Source organism: Gopherus evgoodei, chromosome 1 (assembly GCF_007399415.2).
Source record: "Gopherus evgoodei ecotype Sinaloan lineage chromosome 1, rGopEvg1_v1.p, whole genome shotgun sequence".
NCBI lineage: Eukaryota > Metazoa > Chordata > Testudines > Testudinidae > Gopherus > Gopherus evgoodei.
Window position 1 is genome coordinate 24,083,635 of NC_044322.1, and position 20,137 is coordinate 24,103,771.

The following is a 20,137-nucleotide window of genomic DNA, read 5'->3' on the forward strand; positions in this document are numbered from 1 at the left end:
AGCTTTGCTAAAGTCAAGGAATAACAAATCCACTGCTTTCCCCTCATGCACAGAGCCAGTTAACTCGTCTTAGAAGGCAATTAGGTTAGTCAAGCATGACTTGCCCTTGGTGAATCCATGCTGACTGTTCCTGATCACTTTCCTCTCCTCTAAGTGCTTCAGAATTGATTTCTAGAGCAGTGCTCCATGATTTTTCCAGGGACTGAGGTGAGGCTGACTGGCCTGTAATTCCCCAGATCCTCCTCCTTCACTTTTTTAAAGATGGGCACTACATTAGCCTTTTTCCAGTCATCTGGGACCTTCCCCAATCGCCATGAGTTTTCAAAGATAATGGCCAATGGCTCTGCAATCACATCTGCCAACTCCTTTAGCACCCTTGGATGCAGCGCATCCGGCCCCATGGACTTGTTCTCGTTCAACTTTTCTAAATAGTCCCAAACTACTTCTTTCTCCACAGAGGGCTGATCACCTCCTCCCCATGCTGTGCTGCCCAGTGCAGCAGTCTGGGAGCTGCCCTTGTTCATGAAGACAGAGGCAAAAAAAGCATTGAGTACATAAGCTTTTTCCACATCCTCTGTCGCTAGGTTGCCTCCTTCATTCAGTAAGGGGCCCACACATTCCTTGACTTTCTTCTTGTTGCTAACATAGCTGAAGAAACTCTTCTTGTTACTCTTAACATCTCTTGCTAGCTGCAACTCCAAGTGTGATTTGGCCTTCCTGATTTCACTCCTGCATACCTGAGCAATATTTTTATACTCTTCGCTGGTCATTTGTCCAATCTTCCACTTCTTGTAAGCTTCTTTTTTGTACTTAAGATCAGCAAAGATTTTCCTATTAAGCCAAGCTGGTCGCATGCCATATTTACTATTCTTTCTACACATCGGGATGGTTTGTTCCTACAACCTCAATAAGGATTCTTTAATATACAGCCAGCTCTCCTGGACTCCTTTCCCCATCATGTTATTCTCCCAGGGGATCCTGCCCATCAGTTCCCTGAGGGAGTCAAAGTCTGCTTTTCTGAAGTCCAGGGTCTGTATTCTGCTGCTCTCCTTTCTTCCCTATGTCAGGATCCTGCCACTGTGTCACTGCCTCCCAGGTTCCCTTCCACTTTTGCTTCCCCTACTAATTCTTCCCAGTTTGTGAGCAGCAGGTCAAGAAGAGCTCTGCCCCTAGTTGATTCCTCCAGCACTTGCACCAGGAAATTGTCCCCTACACTTTCCAAAAACTTCCTGGATTGTCTTTGCACCACTATATTGCTCTCCCAGCAGATACCAGGGTGATTGAAGTCTCTCAAGAGAACCAGGACCTGATGGTGTGACTGATGTGGTTGGGTCCTCTGGTGGTGTCACTAGAGTAGATATGGGGACAGAGAAGGCAACGGGGTTTGTTACAGGGATTGGTTCCTGGGTTGGTGTTTCTGTGGTGTGATGTATAGTTGCTGGTGAGTATTTGCTTTAGGTTGGGGGGCTGTCTGTAAGTGAGGACTGGCCTGCCTCCCAAGGTCTGTGAGAGTGAGAGATCATTTTTCAGGATATGTTGTAGATTGTTGATGATATGCTGGAGAGGTTTTAGCTGGGGGCTGTATGTGATGGCCAATGGTGTTCTGTTTTCCTTGTTTGGCCTGTCCTGTAGTAGGTGACTTCTGGGTACCCGTCTCGCTCTGTCAATCTGTTTCCTCACTTCCCCAGCTGAGTATTATAGTTCTAAGAATACTTGATAAAGATCTTGTAGGTGTGTTGTGAGGGTGAATACACTGCAGATTGTGACATGCTCAGATACTGCTGTGATAAGGGCCTTCTAAGTACTTTCTGAAGTCTCATCTGTAAGATTCAGAAGCAGCAAAGTGCATGCAATTCAGTTTGAAGCGATGTTCCAAATAATCTAGGTATTTCAAACCTAAGATTACATTAATCAGCATTGTACATACTCTTAACGATGTAAAGTGTTATGTGCAACTGCCAAGTATTATTATTACTTTATTTTAGAATACTAAGCCATCTATTTTTGAACTCACAATATTAAAGTAACATGGAATATGTAAATTATATTCTCAGTACTGTTCCCCTTGAAATCAGTGGGAGTTTTGCCATTGATGTCTTAGTTACAAAATGAACAAATAAAGGAACAGTCTGGATGGCAAAACAAATGGAGAAGGGATGGTCAATGAAGGCAGTAGGCTTCCTGTGGGCAAATCACTGAGCCTTTCTGTTGCTCTACCATCCATTTGTACGATGAGCTATTAAATACTTCCATTCTCCCACCTTTTGTTTGTTTCTAGTCACAAAATTAAATGACACTTTCAAAAGAGCACACTGATTTTGTGTGTCTCTCTTTTTGGTTGCCTGACAGGAGACATGTTAAGATAACCATTTCTGAAGTTTTGGACCACATACATTAAAAACTCCTTGTTTAAGAAATTTGGAATATATGGAATGAAATAAAAAATACTTTAGGGAAAATCTACACTTTTATTAAGGTTTTACCACCTGCAGATCTTTGTAGATCTCAATGGATTTCTTGTATTGCCAAACCATCATAGTTAAGTTAAAAAGCTTTTTGTTGTAAACCGGGGCAAGCATAACTCAAAACTATTAATGAAACATTTAAAAAATGTAAAAAACCTACTGTGTAAATCTACATTATATGGAATGCCTGTTAATAGAAAGATTGTATTTTAAAATATGAAGATAAGATTACCTCTGTATATGGCAGTAGTGAGAACATTACTGGAATAGTGTCCAGTCTAGTGACTGCACTTCACAAAAGATGTTGAAAAATTGGAAAAGGTTCAGAAAATTATTTGAGGTCTAGAAAATGTACCCTACAGTGAGAGACTAAAGAGCTCAATCTGTTAAGTTTATTCAAGAGAATGTTAAGAGGTGACTTGTAGAGCCCTGCAAATGTGCAGATATCCGCAGAGATCCACATCTACATGTGAAAAGAAGGTCAAAATCAAAATGAAATATGTTGAAATTATCATACTGAAACAATTCTGTTGACCTGAAACGGAAAACAAATTGGTTTTCCAGTTTGCAGAAATTTAAGATTTTGACTTTTTGTCCTGATTTGAGAGGGGCAAAAATATTGAACTCTTGAAAATATTTGTGAAACTGGAAAACTACTGTTTCCTATTTACAAGTGTACAAACATGTCTCTTTATAGAGTACTTCTCTAACAATAACTGTGTTGAACATTAGTCTTTCAACCTCCTATTTGGACTGTAAACTGTGCAAAGAACCAAAGCCACTTAAGCACAAATAAATGAGGAAGAGTGGGAGTGCCTGTATATCTAGACTAGAAGCCAGGAATGCTGCATATGCTAGGAATTAGCTGTGACTTTGGATAGTCATATTAACCTCATACTGTAACTAAAGTCATATTAACCTCTCTACCTCAGTTTCATATCTATCAACTGGCAATAATCACACTGATCTCTGTAAAGTCCATATTTAACAAAATGCCAACTATCTAATTCAACTCCTGGACCGAGTGAACTTTTCAGTCAGGCTAGGAATGTTTTTAATTGGTTTGGATTTGCAACCTTGCTTTATGCGAATTGATTTTTTCTGTACAACAAAGCAGGTATGTTTTGAAGGGGATTAAATGTTTATGTTGTTGGGATGGAAGAACAAGAACACAGTATCTCACCAGAGAGAGGCATTTCAGCTGCAAGGTGAAGTCTTGACTGCAGCAGTCAAACTGATATGCATGCAAGTTTAGGGTTAGCATCCTAGCTCCAGGGGAAAGAGGATTGTATCTTAGTCACTCTTGATAGAAACAATTTGATTTTGGATTACACTGGGACTGATCCTGAGAGGCGCTGAGCAATTGCAACTCCAATTGACGTCTCTACACCTCAGGATCAGGCCCATTTTTTGTCTAGTTGCTTCCCGAGGATCAGTTTTCACAAAAGGCTTTGATGCGCTTCTCAGTAACATGTGCCTTGGGCTGTCTGTGGCGTATCTGAACTCTTCCCCAACGGTTCTGAGGTATGTTAATCCCTGCCATGGATTAATATCATTTTACCTTGTTGTCCTGCAATTACCACTTCTGTAGCACAGTGGGAGGCAGCATGAATAATGGCTTAGATAACGATACACCTAATGTCTGCATCTACTTGCATGCCTAAAAGGCCACAAAAAAAATCTGCGGTCCACTCCCACAAACTCCTATTAGGGAATGTACTTGAGCAAATCAGGATTAATCTCAGGCCGTAAAATGCCAGGCTGCAGAATCCTCATGTAACAGTGGGCCTATAAATCACTCAGTGCATGTGATACTAACAGTCACCCATATACATCTGTATTACCTATCCCTTGGTAGGCAAGAAAACATCTGGAAACCATCCAGATGTATACCTTCAACTAAGGGTCTGCAGATGCCTTTCCCACCATTAGAGACTGGATCATGCAGATATACAGGGTTAAGATTTATTTCTAGAGTCATAGAGTTGAAGGCTAAAAGGGACCATTCGATCATCTAGTTTGAACTCCTGTATATCACAGGTCAATTAAATTTCACCAAGTTATCCCCTTATTGAGCCTGATAACTTTTGTCTGACTAAAGCAGGGGTCAGCAACCTTTCAGATGTGGTGTGCCGAGTTTTCATTTATTCACTCTAATCAGAGCCGGCTCCAGGCACCAGCATTCCAAGCTGGTGCTTGGGGCGGTAATCTTCAAGGGGGCGACAGTCCCTGTTATTTTGCCCCCAGCAGTGCGCTGAATTGCCGCCACGGACGGCGGGGGCAGTCCGTGTGCCCTTAGGGCGGCAGGCGCATTTCCGCGGTGGTGGCAATTCAGCGCAGCAGTTTCTATTTTTAGCTGCGGCTTCAGCTAAACATAGAAGCTGCTGCCGAATTGCTGCTGCCACGGAAATGCGCCTGCCGCCTTAAAGGCACACGGACTGCCCCTGCTGTCTGCGGTGGCAATTCGGTGCGCTGCTTAGGGCAGCAAAAACTGTAGAGCCAGTCCTGACTCTAATTTAAGGTTTCGCATGCCAGTAATACATTTTAATGTTTGTAGAAGGTCTCTTTCTATAAGTCTATGATATATAACTAAACTATTGTTGTATGTAAAGTAAATAAGGTTTTAAAAATGTTTTAAGAAGCTTCATTTAAAGTAAAATTAAAATGCAGAGCCACCCCAGCCCGGTGGCCAGGACCCGGGCAGTGTAGTGCAGCTGAAAATCAGCTCGTGTGCCGCCTTCGGCACTCGTGCCATAGGTTGCCTACCCCTGGACTAAAGCATAGATCTTGTTTTGAAAACATCAATAGATGGAGAATCCGCCACTTCCCTTGGTACTTAATCCAGGTGATTAATCACCCCACTGCTAAGTATGGGCTAAATTCTAATCAGCTTCCACCCCTGTGAAGTTTTAGCTTCAGTGAAAGCTACGTTTACATGCAACATGTGCACGCCAGTGATTTATGAGATCATATCACAACCTGATTCATAGACATAAACATTTATATCATATTTGTTTGGCTTCTGCTCTTCTGTTAATGACACTGTGCCCTCCGCTTGCACTCTGCCCCCAGTTGCGTAAGAAGCAGGCCTATGTCGAGAAAGTGGAGAAGCTGCAGCAGGCTCTGACCCAGCTCCAGGCAGCATGTGAGAAACGGGAGCAGATGGAACGGCGATTGCGCACGCGGCTGGAGCGGGAGCTGGATTCGCTGAGGATGCAGCAGGTCAGAGGCTGATTGGTTGTGGACCACAAGAGTAAACAAGGATGGAATATTTCATGCCCTGTCCCCCTTGCACTACCTCCAGGATGTGTCTTGGCAATGAGAACAGGAAGAATGATGTCCTCTCACCCTTTGCCACCATGTTGATAATAGAAACAAGAACAGTATTTTATTTGACCACTGAAAACAATTTCCTTCCCCCCTCTGTGAGTGGGAGAGTGCAGTTTTGTGAGGCTGAGTTAGGAGGTGCTTCCAAACCCTTGATGGTTTCTGCAGTTCTTTGTTCGCTATAAAAAGCACACTATATCATAGAATATCAGGAGGTTGTCTAGTCCAACCCCCTGCTCAAAGCAGGACCTATCCCCAGACAGATTTTTGCCTTGGATCCCTAAATGGCCCTCCCAAGGATTGAGCTCTCAACCCTGGGTTTAATAGGCCAATGCTCAAACCACTGAGCTATCCCTCTCCCAACTGAGCTATAAGTGCCTTTTTCCATTGGTTTGATGCAGTGGTTGCAAGAGTTTCTCTCTGATGTTTGCCACAGTTAACTAAGCCTTTTTGTGAGCTCCACCTTGGATTAACAATGCAGTGCTCTCTCTGTGGGGCTACCCATGAAAGCCATTTGGAAGCTACAGCTCATTCAGCATATAACAGCTAGCTTGCTTAGTAGCGTTAGGCAAAGCGCATGTTACACCTGCTTCGTCAGATGCATGTAGTGGAAATTTCCAGGGGCAGGTATATATATGCAAGCAAGCTAGAGATAATGAGGTTAGTTCAATCAGGGAGGATGAGGCCCTGTTCTAGCAGTTGAGGTGTGAAAATCAAGGGAGGAGAAACTGGTTTTGTAGTTGGCAAGCCATTCACAGTCTTTGTTTAATCCTGAGCTGATGGTGTCAAATTTGCAGATGAACTGAAGCTCAGCAGTTTCTGTTTGAAGTCTGGTCCTGAAGTTTTTTTGCTGCAAGACGGCCACCTTAAGGTCTGCTATAGTGTGGCCAGGGGGGTTGAAGTGCTCTCCTACAGGTTTTTGTATATTGCCGTTCCTAATATCTGATTTGTGTCCATTTATCCTTTTCCGTAGAGACTGTCCAGTTTGGTCGATGTACATAGCAGAGGGGCATTGCTGGCATATGATGGCGTATTTTACATTGGTGGACATGCAGGTGAATGAACCGGTGATGGTGTGGCTGATGTGGTTAGGTCCTGTGATGGTGTCGCTGGTGTAGATATGTGGGCAGAGTTGGTGTCGAGGTTTGTTGCATGGATTGGTTCCTGAGCTAGAGTTACTATGATGTGGTGTGCAGTTACTGGTGAGAATATGTTTCAGGTTGGCAGGTTGTCTGTGGGCGAGGACTGGCCTGCCACCCAAGGCCTGTGAAAGTGTGGGATCATTGTCCAGGATGGGTTGTAGATCCCTGATGATGCATTGGAGGGGTTTTAGCTGGGGACTGTATGTGATGGCCAGTGGAGTCCTGTTGGTTTCTTTTTTGGGTTTGTCTTGCAGTAAGAGGCTTCTGGGTACACGTCTGGCTCTGTTGATCTGTTTCCTTATTTCCTCGTGCGGGTATTGTAGTTTTGAGAATGCTTGGTGGAGATTTTGTAGGTGTTGGTCTCTGTCTGAGGGATTAGAGCAGATGCGGTTGTACCTCAGTGCTTGGCTGTAGACAATGTATCGTGTGATGTGCCCGGGATGGAAGCTGGAGGCATGAAGGTAGGCATAGCAGTCGGTAGGTTTTCGGTATAGGGCGGTATAGGGTGGTGTTAATGTGACCATCACTTATTTGCACCGTGGTATCTAGGAAGTGGAGCTCCCGTGTAGATTGGTCCAGGCTGAGGTTGATGGTGGGGTGGAAGCTGTTGAAATCGTGGTGGAATTTTTCCAGAGTCTCCTTCCCATGGGTCCAGATGATGAAGATGTCATCAATATAGCATAGGTAGAGAAGGGGCTTGAGTGGACGAGAGCCAAGGAAGCATTGTTCCAGGTCGGCCATAAAAATATTGGCATATTGTGGGGCCTTGCGGGTGCCCATAGCGGTGCCACTGATCTGGAGATATATATTGTCATCAAATTTGAAATAAACAAACAACCTTGGCTCTGCCTGGTGGCGAAACAGTGAGTGGGGTGGGGTGGGGAAGGAAAGCAAAAAAAATCAAATGTGCTTCAAAAATCAGTCTAATTTGGGACTAAGCACTAAAATTCCTTAGCTGTAATCATATGGTTATTGCACGGTGTCACTGCAGAGCAGAGTTAAGGTCCTGAACTGGGGCCAGTGTAAGTAAGGAATTCATACACTCTCCAGCCTTAACTTTGGCAATTCCAGACACTTAAACACTTCACAATTCAACAACACCATTTATAAAGCTTTGGGATTTACACCTGGTGAGGATCTCGCCCATAGTTTTTCTGATGGACTTTTACTGAAGATGCGAGTTACTATCAAATTGGATCCTATAGAATCAAACACTCAAACAGCATTTAATAGCATTTTCCTATGTAACATTGATTTGGTGTGTGGACATACATGCACACAAATTCAGAATAATTTACATAATTACAAAGGACCATTTCTTCTGCTACTCCAGTAAATTATTTATATATGGGTTAAACACAGAATTGGATGGATGTGCATAGACCTGATTCTATGAATGTTCCCTAGGATCTCATGGTTCTTTTTGGGAGCTCTGCGCCTATGTGTTTGAGCATGTACTTTTATGCTTAGTTCAACTGTCTGAGAGTTACTCATCTAGGTAAGTCACTGCCTTTCTCGCCTTCACTTATCACCTCCTTCTCAAAACAAACCGTAATGTTATTTTGAGGAGTAGATTAGTTCATGACAAAGAAAAAGCATTGAAGAGTTTGCAGAGAAAATTCCCAGCTGGCAGCCAGCACTGAGATCAGAACATGTGACTTCTGGCTGCTGAGAGTCAGCGAATGATTATACTAGTGTAGTAAGTCACCATTTGAGAAAAACAGCTAAAGGGTGTAAAAGAGAACATAACTGAGGCATGACATGTAATTTTAACTTAGAAAGTTCACACATTTCCCACTGTCAAGAAACACTGCTGCTGCCAGAACCCTATTGTAATCAGGGCTTGTTATTACTAAAACTTGTGGCAAATGGACCCGCTGCTACACAGTATTTTGCTTAAAAGCAAAGGACCTGATTCTGCTCCTAGCTACATTGGAGTAAATCAGGAGTAACTCCATTGATGTAAATGGGTTTATAATGGTGTAAAACCAGTGCAAGAGGCGGATCACGGCCCCAAAAGAGAAGATAGTTGCAGTTAAGTAACATTAAAAAAAAATGTGGTTTTCAGTGTTTGAATATCAGAGAGCCACATCAGTCTATGGTGTAATTAGAATGGGCTTCTGGATCAGGCACTGGATTTGAGTTCGGGGATCTATGATCAATCTCTGGCTTTGCCACAGACTTTCTGTGTGATCACAAGTTGCTCAATCTCTTTGTGCCTCAGTTTTTACCGGGAATGTGGAAAATCTGCAAATATTTCTCTACTTCACAGGGATGTTGGGGGGATAAATGCATAAATACAGGGCAGGCTACTACACTTACTGGGTTGGAATTGTAATTAGCACCATGTTTAAAGTGTCGCAATTCTGGAACACCTTTTCCCTTCAGATTTTCACTTCAAAAAATTGCCTTGGCCTCCCATCTAACCTGCCAGGTTTGAGGGAGGCTGGTATGAATGTTTGATTTATTTTTTAATTTGAGAGAGGGCAAAAACTGGGTTTATGATGAACACCTAGCTCTAATTGTAACTGTGAGGTGAGTCCCATCACTCCATAAAATGACACCTGCTATCGTGCATCACAGTCTTATCTACGAAATATTGAGTCACGCCAAATAAAATAGACTTTTACTACTTTTTAACCCGGTGAGCTTTATAGGCACAGTCTACCTAGGAGAGAATGAGTTAGATTCTGTTCTGGCTAAGGTATCATCAACAGAATTATTAACTAAGTTCCAAATGGTGAATATTTATTGTTGGTGATGCGTGTGCCAGGGAAAAAAGAACCTCTTAACTTTGTATTCCAGGTTGAGTTTACGGGGTTGGCATTTATTTTGATCTGAAATTAGTAAGACACGCTATACATGGAGTTTGAGGGCACAATTTTTACAGAGTGGAATTACTCTGTAAAAATATGCTCATACCTTCCAGAACTGACATTATCTGAATCATAACTGATGTTTTTGCTGGTGAAGCATCACAACAATTGCCCCCAAAGGATTGTTCCATAATGGATTATTCCAGAAAACATCTTCAAAAAAAAGTCAGTATTACCCTAAAGCCAAAGTTCACTTAAGTCTTCTCCTGCATTCTCAAGTCATGTTTTCTGTCATCAAGAGGAAAGAGTCCAAAACAAAGAACTAGAGACTGTAGTATTTTGTGGCACGAATTCCAGAGAATGGAAGTGTAGGTTACACAATCACCCCCGATTTCATGGTTTTGATACATCACATAGGGCCTGCCTTACCCTGGGCAGCTTGTGATGTGGCGCAGTTGACAAACGGGTGTGCACAACATAGTTTCCTTGTCTCTGACTCAATCTTATGTGCCACTAAATGCAGCAACTCTTATACTTCATAAAACACTTCAATAATGTCTTCTCTCTGAAGGTCTCAGAGACCTTTACAACCCTTAATTCTCTCACAATCCCCTATGGATTGGGTAACTAAAATTATCCCCATTTTAGGTACAGAGAGGTTAAGTAATTTGCCTAGGGTCCTACTTTCACTGTTCTGTACAGAATTCCTGTGGGAACTGAAAACCAGCATCTCTGGTCAGTTTCAAACTAGGGACTTTTTGCATGCTAGATAAACACACGAACCTCTCTGCACTACAGAAACCACCTCCTAAGATCATGTGGGAAAGCCAGGAATAGAGCCAAGGTCTTTAACTCCCCATCCTCTGCATTAGCTTCCCTGCTTTGGATAAACAATTTTCTCTTCTATCGGATTCTTTCATCCACTGTGTCCGTTTTGCGTATCCCATAACTCTGAAATTTCAAAGGATGATGCCAAATGAGATAATGCATAAACAAACATCAGTGTTATCCATAACATAAAAAAGCTTTATCCACACTCATGGATTGATTTCTATATCTTATAAGAACATAAGAATGGCCGTACTGGGTCAGACCAAAGGTCCATCTAGCCCAGTATCCTGTCTACCAACAGTGGCCAATGTCAGGTGCCCCAGAGGGAGTGAACCTAACAGGCAGTGATCAAGTGATCTCTCTCCTGCCATCTATCTCCATCCTCTGACAAACAGAGGCTAGGGACACCATTCCTTACCCATCCTGGCGATGATGATGATGATGATTGAAATACCATTAATGTGCTAAGTGCAGTAGAGGTACTGTAGCTGGTATTAAGAATGCTATATAAATTCATATGACTAAGGGAGACTGACATTCTGAAGCTGGTGCTTAAGAAGTCATAGTAGATACAAGGGGCCAGATCGTCAACTGCTGTAAATTGGCATAGATCCATGACCCATAATAGTGGCCAAGTGCCATTTAATTTAGCATGCAGTATTGCTTTGCTTCTGGGTTATATTTAACTATTTTCTGATTTTCCATAATTCCTACACATATTGGACACTCTCTCCATGCATGAGAGAAGTGTGACAAAGTGTCAGCAAAACAAGTATTTTAATGCTCGGTTTGGAGTATCACACGATGCCCTTGCATTCCAGGATGAGCAGCAGGAATCCTAGTTCTGTCAGCCTGGTTCAGCATCCCACAGAATATATGATGGCCATAGTGCGTATCTGGGAAGCCAGTCCTGCCAGCACAGTTTTTTAATGTAATAACGGAACACAACCTTTGCTTGCATTGCACCTTTCCTACAGATTGCACCCCCAGCTGCTTGGCAGTGCAAGACAGCAGTCATTACAGAGATAAAAGACAAAGAGTGGGACTTTTTAAAGCGCTCCGTGTAGGTGCTGCAAAAGCCACTGGTAAAACTCCCATTAACTTCCCTGGAAGAAGACTTAGGCCAACACGGAGCTCTTGAGAAAGTCCCACCCAACATTTTCAAACTCAGATTTGAAACTTTAACTAACTAATCTCTACCTTTAGTCCCCAAGGCCCAGATTCTCAAAGGTTTTGAAGGACCTAATTCCCATTGAAAGGAATGGGGGTTAGGCGCTTAAATACCTTTGACAATCTGGACCCAAATCCATATTTAGGTACCTGTTTAAGTGGATGGATTTTCAAGGGTGCTGAGAACTCCCTACTGACTTCATTTGGATTTGCAAATACTCAGCACCTCTGAAAAGCTGGCTGATGTAGGTGCCCTAACTTGAGGCTGCCAGGTTTGAAAATGCCAGCTTGAAAAACAACAGGAGGAGAGAAAAATAAGACTGGATGTGGGGGAAGAGAGATTTGAAAAGAGATAGCAGGCCAGTAAGGGAGAGAGACACAGGCAGGCTCTCAGACAAAGCTGATCTCTTGCACAGACAGTGGTGAGATTACATGAAGGAACTGAGGAAAGAAGGGAAAGGGGTGTAAAGACAAGAAGTCAGAGGGTATGGCTACACTTGCACTTCAAAGCGCTGCCGCGGCAGCGCTTTGAAGTTTCAAGTGTGGTCGCAGTGGTGTGGGTGTGGGCATGCTGTAATAGGCAGCAGACATGCTGTCTCTGCTAGCCTATTTCACAGTTCCATTTTTCAGCAATCCATCAAGTATGTTATATGGGCAGGTGTGTGCCTGGGATAGCAGCTCATGTCAGCTCTGCCAGCCTGTTTCACCAGCTTATGCAGTATATGCGTGTGCGAGGGTGAGCAGCTAGAATGCCAGCTTGATCAGCCCATGAGGTATTAACACCACCACGGTGGAGAGCTGGATTGCTCCTCTCAATGAGGAGTGTGCCTGCTGTGGTGGGACCACCAGCTCTTCTAGCCTCTTTTAACATCTCTTAGCCCTTGTGATGTTATTGATATAATCTGGGACCATACAGAACATGGTTGCAACCAAGGTCCTGTAGTGGCACCAAATCTTATGTAAAGGGGGTCATATAAAGTGTCTAAGACCAGGTTATGGGTTACTGGTTATGCTTATGCTGTCTGTATGCATGTGTCATTTTGTAGTTGAGGTTATGAGTATTAGCTCTGTACTGTCTGTACTTCAAACTTATGCTATGCTTCTGGGAGACATCCCAGACAAGTTGGTTTGAGCTCTGCCTAGTCTGCTTGATGGCCCATTAAGGACCATCAGCTGCACAATTGACCCATGGAGAGAAGGCAGATACGCCTTGTAACTCAGCAAAGTATGCAGGGACTTGCCCATGTGACTCCAGACTTCATTTTGCTGTAATTTTCCACAATAAGAACAAAGAAGTGTTCTTACACCTGGAAAAGCCTATAAAAGGCTGATGCCTCATCTCCATCTGGTCTTCAGTCCTGCTTCTTACCTCTGGAGGGACATTGCTACAAACTGAAGCTCTGAACAAAGGATTGAATGACCCATTCGAGCGGGGGATGTACTCCAGAGGCTTGATTTAAACCTGCAATTTGCTCCATCACTGCTACAAGCCTGAACCAAGAACTTTGCCATTACTGTATGTAATTGATTCCATTTAACCAATTCTAGCTCTCATCTCTACCTTTTTCCCTTTATGAATAAACCTTTAGATTTTAGATTCTAAAGAATTGGCAACACCATGATTTGTGGGTAAGATCTGATGTGTATATTGACCTGGGTCTGGGGCTTTGTGCTTTGGGATCAAGAGAACCATTTTCTTTTATTGGGGGTTTGGGTTCATAACCGTTCATCCCCAGGACGAGTGGGACTGGTGGTGATACTGGGAGACTGGAGTGTCTAAGGAAATTGCTTGTGTGACTTGTGGTTAGCCAGTGGGGCGAAACCGAAGTCCTCTTTGTCTGACTGGTTTGGTTTGCCTTAGAGGTGGAAAAACCCCAGCCTTGGGCTGTAAGTGCCCCGTTTAAGCAATTGAATTGGCACTCTCAGTTGGGTCCTGCCAGAACAGCATCGTCACAGCCCTTAGTCAGTCACCTTCAGGAACTTGGGGAGGACCCCACCTTCAGCTGGAAGTTTTACACACGCCATCTGAAGCTTTCCTCCTTCGCTAAGCAATAAACCAGCTTTCCTGGTACTGTTGAGTTGCTAGGGCCAGTTTCTAGAGCAAACTTGCATCTCACTGGTTCTAGCAATAACTATTGGGTCACTCTTTGACAAGGAGCCCTGTTTAATCTCTGATCGCTAGGGTGGCTACTGATTCAGCAACAGGCCACGCAAAAGGTTGAAAGCCCCTGAGTTTATTTTGCAGAAGATTTTGTAGAAGTGGTGTTTGCAGTTCTCGTGTTGGTGCAGGCTGAAAATCTTCCGTTGTTTCCCTCTCCCCAACTCCAGAGACAGGGGAACTACCAGGCCGAAAGCCTGCCAGAACACAATGCCCCAGCACTGATGGAGCTAGTGCGGGAAAAGGAGGAGAGGATTCTGGCTCTAGAAGCTGACATGACCAAGTGGGAGCAGAAGTATCTAGAGGAGAGCACAATCAGGCACTTTGCCATGAATGCAGCAGCCACAGCTGCAACAGAAAGGTAAGATCATGTTGTTCCAGGCAGTCAGCAATACACTCAATTGAATAAGGCTTTGTGTAGTTAAAAGAAGTGTGTGTTTTCTTAGGGACAAATCAGGCTTGCTTTATCCAGTCATGTAGTCCTATTGAAGTTAATGGGACCATTCACCATAGCAAGGCCGTTAGGCCTTACCATTCTGGCTCAGGACCAATGGTTCATCAAGGCCAGTGAACCAGCCTCCAGCAGTGTCCTGTAACTAGGGCCCTGTGTAAATCATGATTTTTAGAAAATTCATGACAGCATAAATGGCGAAGTATTGAATTTTATGGCGTTTGCACAAAATGAAGTTTACAAGTAATGTTAATCAGTTTCATTAATTAATTGACTATTAAAAGCAGCAAAGAATCCTGTGGCACCTTATAGACTAACAGAGGTTTTGGAGCATGAGCTTTTGTAGGTGAATACCTACTTTGTCAGACCATCCTGGACAATGACCCCACACTTTCACAGGCCTTGGGTGGCAGGCCAGTCCTCGCCCACAGACAACCTGCCAACCTGAAACATGTTCTCACCAGTAACTGCACACCACACAATAGTAACTCTAGCTCAGGAACCAATCCATGCAACAAACCTCGACGCCAACTCTGCCCACATATCTACACCAGCGACACCATCACAGGACCTAACCAGATCAGCCACGCCATCACCGGTTCATTCACCTGCACGTCCACCAATGTAATATACGCCATCATATGCCAGCAATGCCCCTCTGCTATGTACATCGGCCAGACTGGACAGTCTCTATGGAAAAGGATAAATGGACACAAATCAGATATTAGGAATGGCAATATACATAAACCTGTAGGAGAACACTTCAACTTCCCTGGCCACACTATAGCAGACCTTAAGGTGGCCATCCTGCAGCAAAAAAACTTCAGGACCAGACTTCAAACAGAAACTGCTGAGATTCAGTTCATCTGCAAATTTGACACCATCAGCTCAGGATTAAACAAAGACTGTGAATGGCTTGCCAACTACAAAACCAGTTTCTCCTCCCTTGATTTTCACACCTCAACTGCTAGAACAGGGCCTCATCTTCCCTGATGGAACTAACCTCATTATCTCTAGCTTGCTTTCATATATATACCTGCCCCTGGAAATTTCCACTACATGCATCTGACGAAGTAGGTATTCACCTACAAAAGCTCATGCTCCAAAACCTCTGTTAGTCTATAAGGTGCCACAGGATTCTTTGCTGCTTTTACAGATCCAGACTAACACGGCTACCCCTCTGATAATTGACTATTGTTACTTGTAAAATTAATTTCATCCTTGAAACAGACTTTGCTGTAGACTTTTACCTTTTAAAAAATATTTAAAAATCACGGTTTGGGGGCATTTTCACAACTTCCATGCCCTCCAGGAAATCATGATTTACATAGGGTCCTAGCTATAACTGTTGCATCAAAGGAAGGCAGTAGTTTTTCTTAACAGACCTGGTTGAGTGTACTTGACATGTGCGGAGGAGGAGGGTAGATTTCTCTCCGTAGTATTAAGGGCTCACAAAGGAATTTCCCTCCTTTTACTGCCAGATACTATCAAGTATTTCACATAGACCCGAGCATTTTAATATACCCAGAACATGAGTGTATTTACTGGGGGCTTGATTTTCAGAGATGTATGTCATGGGGCGCACCACTCACCGCCTGACTGGTGGTGCCTTCTTCTGGTACTCTGGGGATTAGCTTGAGGCCGACAACTCCTCACCTATGGTTTGCACACCGTCACCTCGTCCACCTGGAGCTCCTCTTACAGCATCCTCTTCGTGGCTCGGCCCTGTGGCTGTGTCATGTCACAGGTTCCCCGCCCCCTAGGGGAGGTTTAGCTCCTCAGTAGTCCTAGGCAGTTCTTTCGCTGCCTCAGTGCCACTCACCCAGTGGCTCGTAGGGGAACCCAGACCCACCCTCTTCTCCAGGTTCCAGCCCAGGGACCCTCAACATAGCAATCTGGGCCTTCTCTCTCTGGCCTCGCTGCTCTATCTCTGAGCTTCCTCCTACTGTTGGTTCCCCTTTTCTTCATAGGCCTATCAGTTCCCCAAAGCCTTCTCCCTCTTCCCAGGTAGTGTCTGCAGTCTCCACTCATTCCTCCTTTTCTCCTGGGAGTGTCTACCTTTTTCCCGGTACCCCTTTCTGCTTCAGCCAGGTACGACTTACCAGAAGGGTCGGGGCTGAGGGTCAGCCTCCCCAAGCCAGCCTATCCGCGCTGTCTGGCCCACACCACCTGGGGCTCTGTCTGCTGCCGTGGTAGCCCTGGGCCCTTTTAAATCTCTGGGCCCCGGGGCAGCGGCCCCTTTTAGCTCCTCCGGTGGCGGCAAAAGAGGCAGCGACATTTAACGTCGGTTGCATACAGGCCAATACCGGTGGCCACTTCTTACCAGTACACCATACTGGCCTGTACCAGCCCACTTTCACCCCTGGCTTCGGCTCCTGGGCTTTATAGATCCTGCCTATTCCTGCCCAGCTGAACTTCTTTAATCAGCTGCCTAAGGGGTTAATTGGCCCATCTGGTCTGCATTAAACCCTGCAAGGTGATTGTGGGGTAGTCAACTACAACTCCTGTTGACTTCAGCTAGACTTGTGGGTGCTCAACACCTTTGCAAATCAGGCCCTTTGTGTCCTCAGGACAGGATTTTTAATATTTCCGTGTCACAGTTACTACAAGGTATCGTCACTGGTGTGTACCGGCATCTAAAATATCATAATTAAAAGGACCCTATCAAATATTTTAGATCCTAAATGTAAGTATGACTTTATAAAACAAAGTAAAATAAAAAACAACAAAACCAAGGTTTGCAAAATATCACATAAAATATGTTTTTTAATCAATTATATATTTTTCTTTGCATAAATATTTTCTTGAAAATTTTCCCCTATGGCTTTGGAAACCCAAACACACCAGCTTTATGCTAGTGTATGAGAACCAGAAAGTGAAACTGAATGTGAAACAAGAAACTAAATTGATCAGTCTCATTTTCTCATCCAGTGTTGAAGTGCAGAAGCAAACAGCAAATTAGATTCAGTGTTGCTGACTCTTGTGATTTTCTTTCAACCATCACATGATTTGGTTTTTTTCTTAAAGCCCCAGCACATAGAGTCAAGTGATTACATGAGAATCTTGGCTTTCGTTAATTTTTAAATTTTTTTTCTAGCCCTTGTGATTGTGCAGAAAAAACATGAAACATGATTCAAGTGTACACCAAAGGCTCAGAAACCTGAGGGGAGCTAAAAACAATCCACAATTCATTTATTTATTATTTATATCACCAGCTAAGGATTTATTATTTAATATACTGGACCAGGTCTTCAACTGATGTAGATCAACATATGTTCATTGAACCCAATGGAGCTGAGCTGTTTTAGACTGGCAGAGGATCTGGCCCATTATTTTTATCTTGATAGTGTCCTTTAATTTTAAATCATTTTAAAATATGAGATTTTACCTCCAATTCCCTCCCAACTTTTGCTGTATTTTCAGAAACATTTTGCTGTACTATTACACCTTCCAAATATAGCTGTAGATTTCCATTGTAATGTGAATGGTAAAATAACAGTTCCATGCCTGTTTATATCGAAAGAGGCCTTTTATTGAACCAAGTTGTTTGCGACACAAGTAACACTAACGGGTATAGCTGTATCTTGTGTTGCTAGGGACACCTCAGTCATTAACCACTCTCGGAATGGCAGCTACAACGAGAACTCCCTGGAGGTTCGAATATGGCAGGAAGAGGAGGAGATTGTTCAAGCCAACCGGAGGTGTCAGGACATGGAATACACGTAAAGGACAGCTGTTAAATACTTACTGCGGGATTTGTTCTAAAGGTCTTATCATGAGATCCTAGCTGCTCGGATTCTTGGATAAGCCAGCCCACGCATCATTTAGCCCTTTGCATACCAATTAGGCCCATTCTTCACCACCGCAATTTTAACATTGGATGTTTTTCTAAAAGTCGTGCTCTAGAATTGTTTTGGGGAAGTTCTATGCCTGTGTTATATAGAAGGTCAGACTAGAGAATCACAGTGGTCCCTCCTGGCATGGAATCTATGAAAGCAGTAGTTGGTACAGAACCTGTCTGTGGACACACAAGTTCCCATTTGCATGTGCAGTTTTCCCATTTTGAGCATGAAAATGAAAATATGTATGTGGCACGTCCAATTACTTGTTTGCTAGAGCTGTTCAAAATACTTGTAATCAACACTTTTTTTTGTAATTAAAAATGGCTTTATGACTAAACAGCAAATTTTTTTGAGAAAATTTCTGTTTTCACAGATATTTCTCAGGTTTTGTTGAAAAGCAAAAAAAAAAAGCCAAACAAAATTCTGACAAAAGATTATATGTTCTTCACAATTTTTTTCCAGAAAATAAAAATATAATTTAACCGGTTCTATGTTTTTCATCTTATATACACATGCATGCATGCATGCACACACATAGAGGACTTGAAATAAGTGGGATTTTTTTCCCATTAACTTCTTTAAGAGATGGATCAGGATTTTATGCTGCAAGTCAAATTAGGCACTCCATTTTGAAAATGACAGCCTTAAAGTTTCCAGTGGGAGCCGCGATCAGCCGGACCTGAGGACAGGGCAGGTAAACACACCGGCCCGGCCCGCCAAGGGCTTTCCCTACACAAGCGGCAACCCCTGTTTGAGAAACCCTGATTTAGACTATATGTGACATTTCTTTTTTAAATTCCTCCCAAAAAATGTCTGCTGTACTTGGCTATATTTCATAAGACATGATTTTCATTTGACTGGCATTTTAATTAGTTGGTTGAAACCTTTTCAGTTTGATTCAGTCTTAAATGCCCCACTGTCATGTTTCCACAGCCTGTTCTCAAATAATTGGTTCTTTATCATCGTAAAACACTTTCAGGGTCTATAGAAGAAAGCTGTTGGGTCCTCCAGTAAGTTGGAAAACACAGACCATTAGTTATTTCCACAGCTTTCAACAGAAACTAAGGTCCCAATGCAATGTTCACTCAAGGCAGTGGAAGTTTTTTTCATTTATTTCAGTGGCAGTTGGTATGGGCCCTCAGAGATTTGGGCAAGATAATTTAATTATTAAAATCTTTATTTCAAACTTTTATAGTACCAACTCCTGAGGTCTTTACTCAGTTTTAATTCAGTCAACTGTGATTCAGGCAAAACTTCCCAATGGCAGTCTGCCACAGTAAAGAACTCAGGGTTTATCCCAGAAGTATTGTGGGGCAAAGAAAATTGCTCCTTTACGTATCTGAGTGATCCCATCAGTCCACAGCATCTTTAGGACTATTTTTCAGATTATCCTTGCTAGTTTATTGAAGTAATACCAATGGACCCACTTAACTTAAATCTATTTATTTATTTAATCTTACAAAAAGTCATCACCATTGGCTGAATAGCAGGAAATATTGCCTAGTTAAGCCATGCAATTGCCCTCAAAGGAAATAGTGGAAATTTAATTGTTTGAGTTGCTTAAAACTGGAAGAGATAAAGCAGCAGAGAATGTACTACAGGAAACAGTCCTGAAAAGGCAGCAGTGGAATAGCTATGATCTAGAAGTTATTTTTCATCTTTGTAAGCAGAACATTCGTATTTTGGCAGGATAAAGAATCTGCATGCGAAAATAATTGAGAAAGATGCCATGATCAAGGTCCTTCAGCAGCGTTTGCGGAAGGATGCTGGGAAAACAGACAACACAAGTTTACGGCCTGCTCGATCGGTCCCATCCATCGCTGCAGCAATGGGTGCGCATTCCCGCCAGACCTCTCTCACCGGCAATCAGATAGCTGAGGAAAAGAAGGAGGAGAAGACCTGGAAAGGAAGCATAGGTGAGCTCCAATTTGAGCT

General features: G+C 43.1%; 1 protein-coding gene across 1 annotated transcript in view; it reads left to right on the top strand.

Moving 5' to 3' along the window:
- Positions 1-20,137, top strand: part of AMOTL1 (angiomotin like 1) — a 108,134-nt gene that overhangs the window by 82,682 nt on the left and 5,315 nt on the right. The window contains 4 exon segments of the mRNA XM_030559832.1: positions 5,538-5,687; positions 14,080-14,270; positions 17,957-18,082; positions 19,892-20,118. Coding sequence (XP_030415692.1) covers positions 5,538-5,687; positions 14,080-14,270; positions 17,957-18,082; positions 19,892-20,118 — 694 coding nt within the window.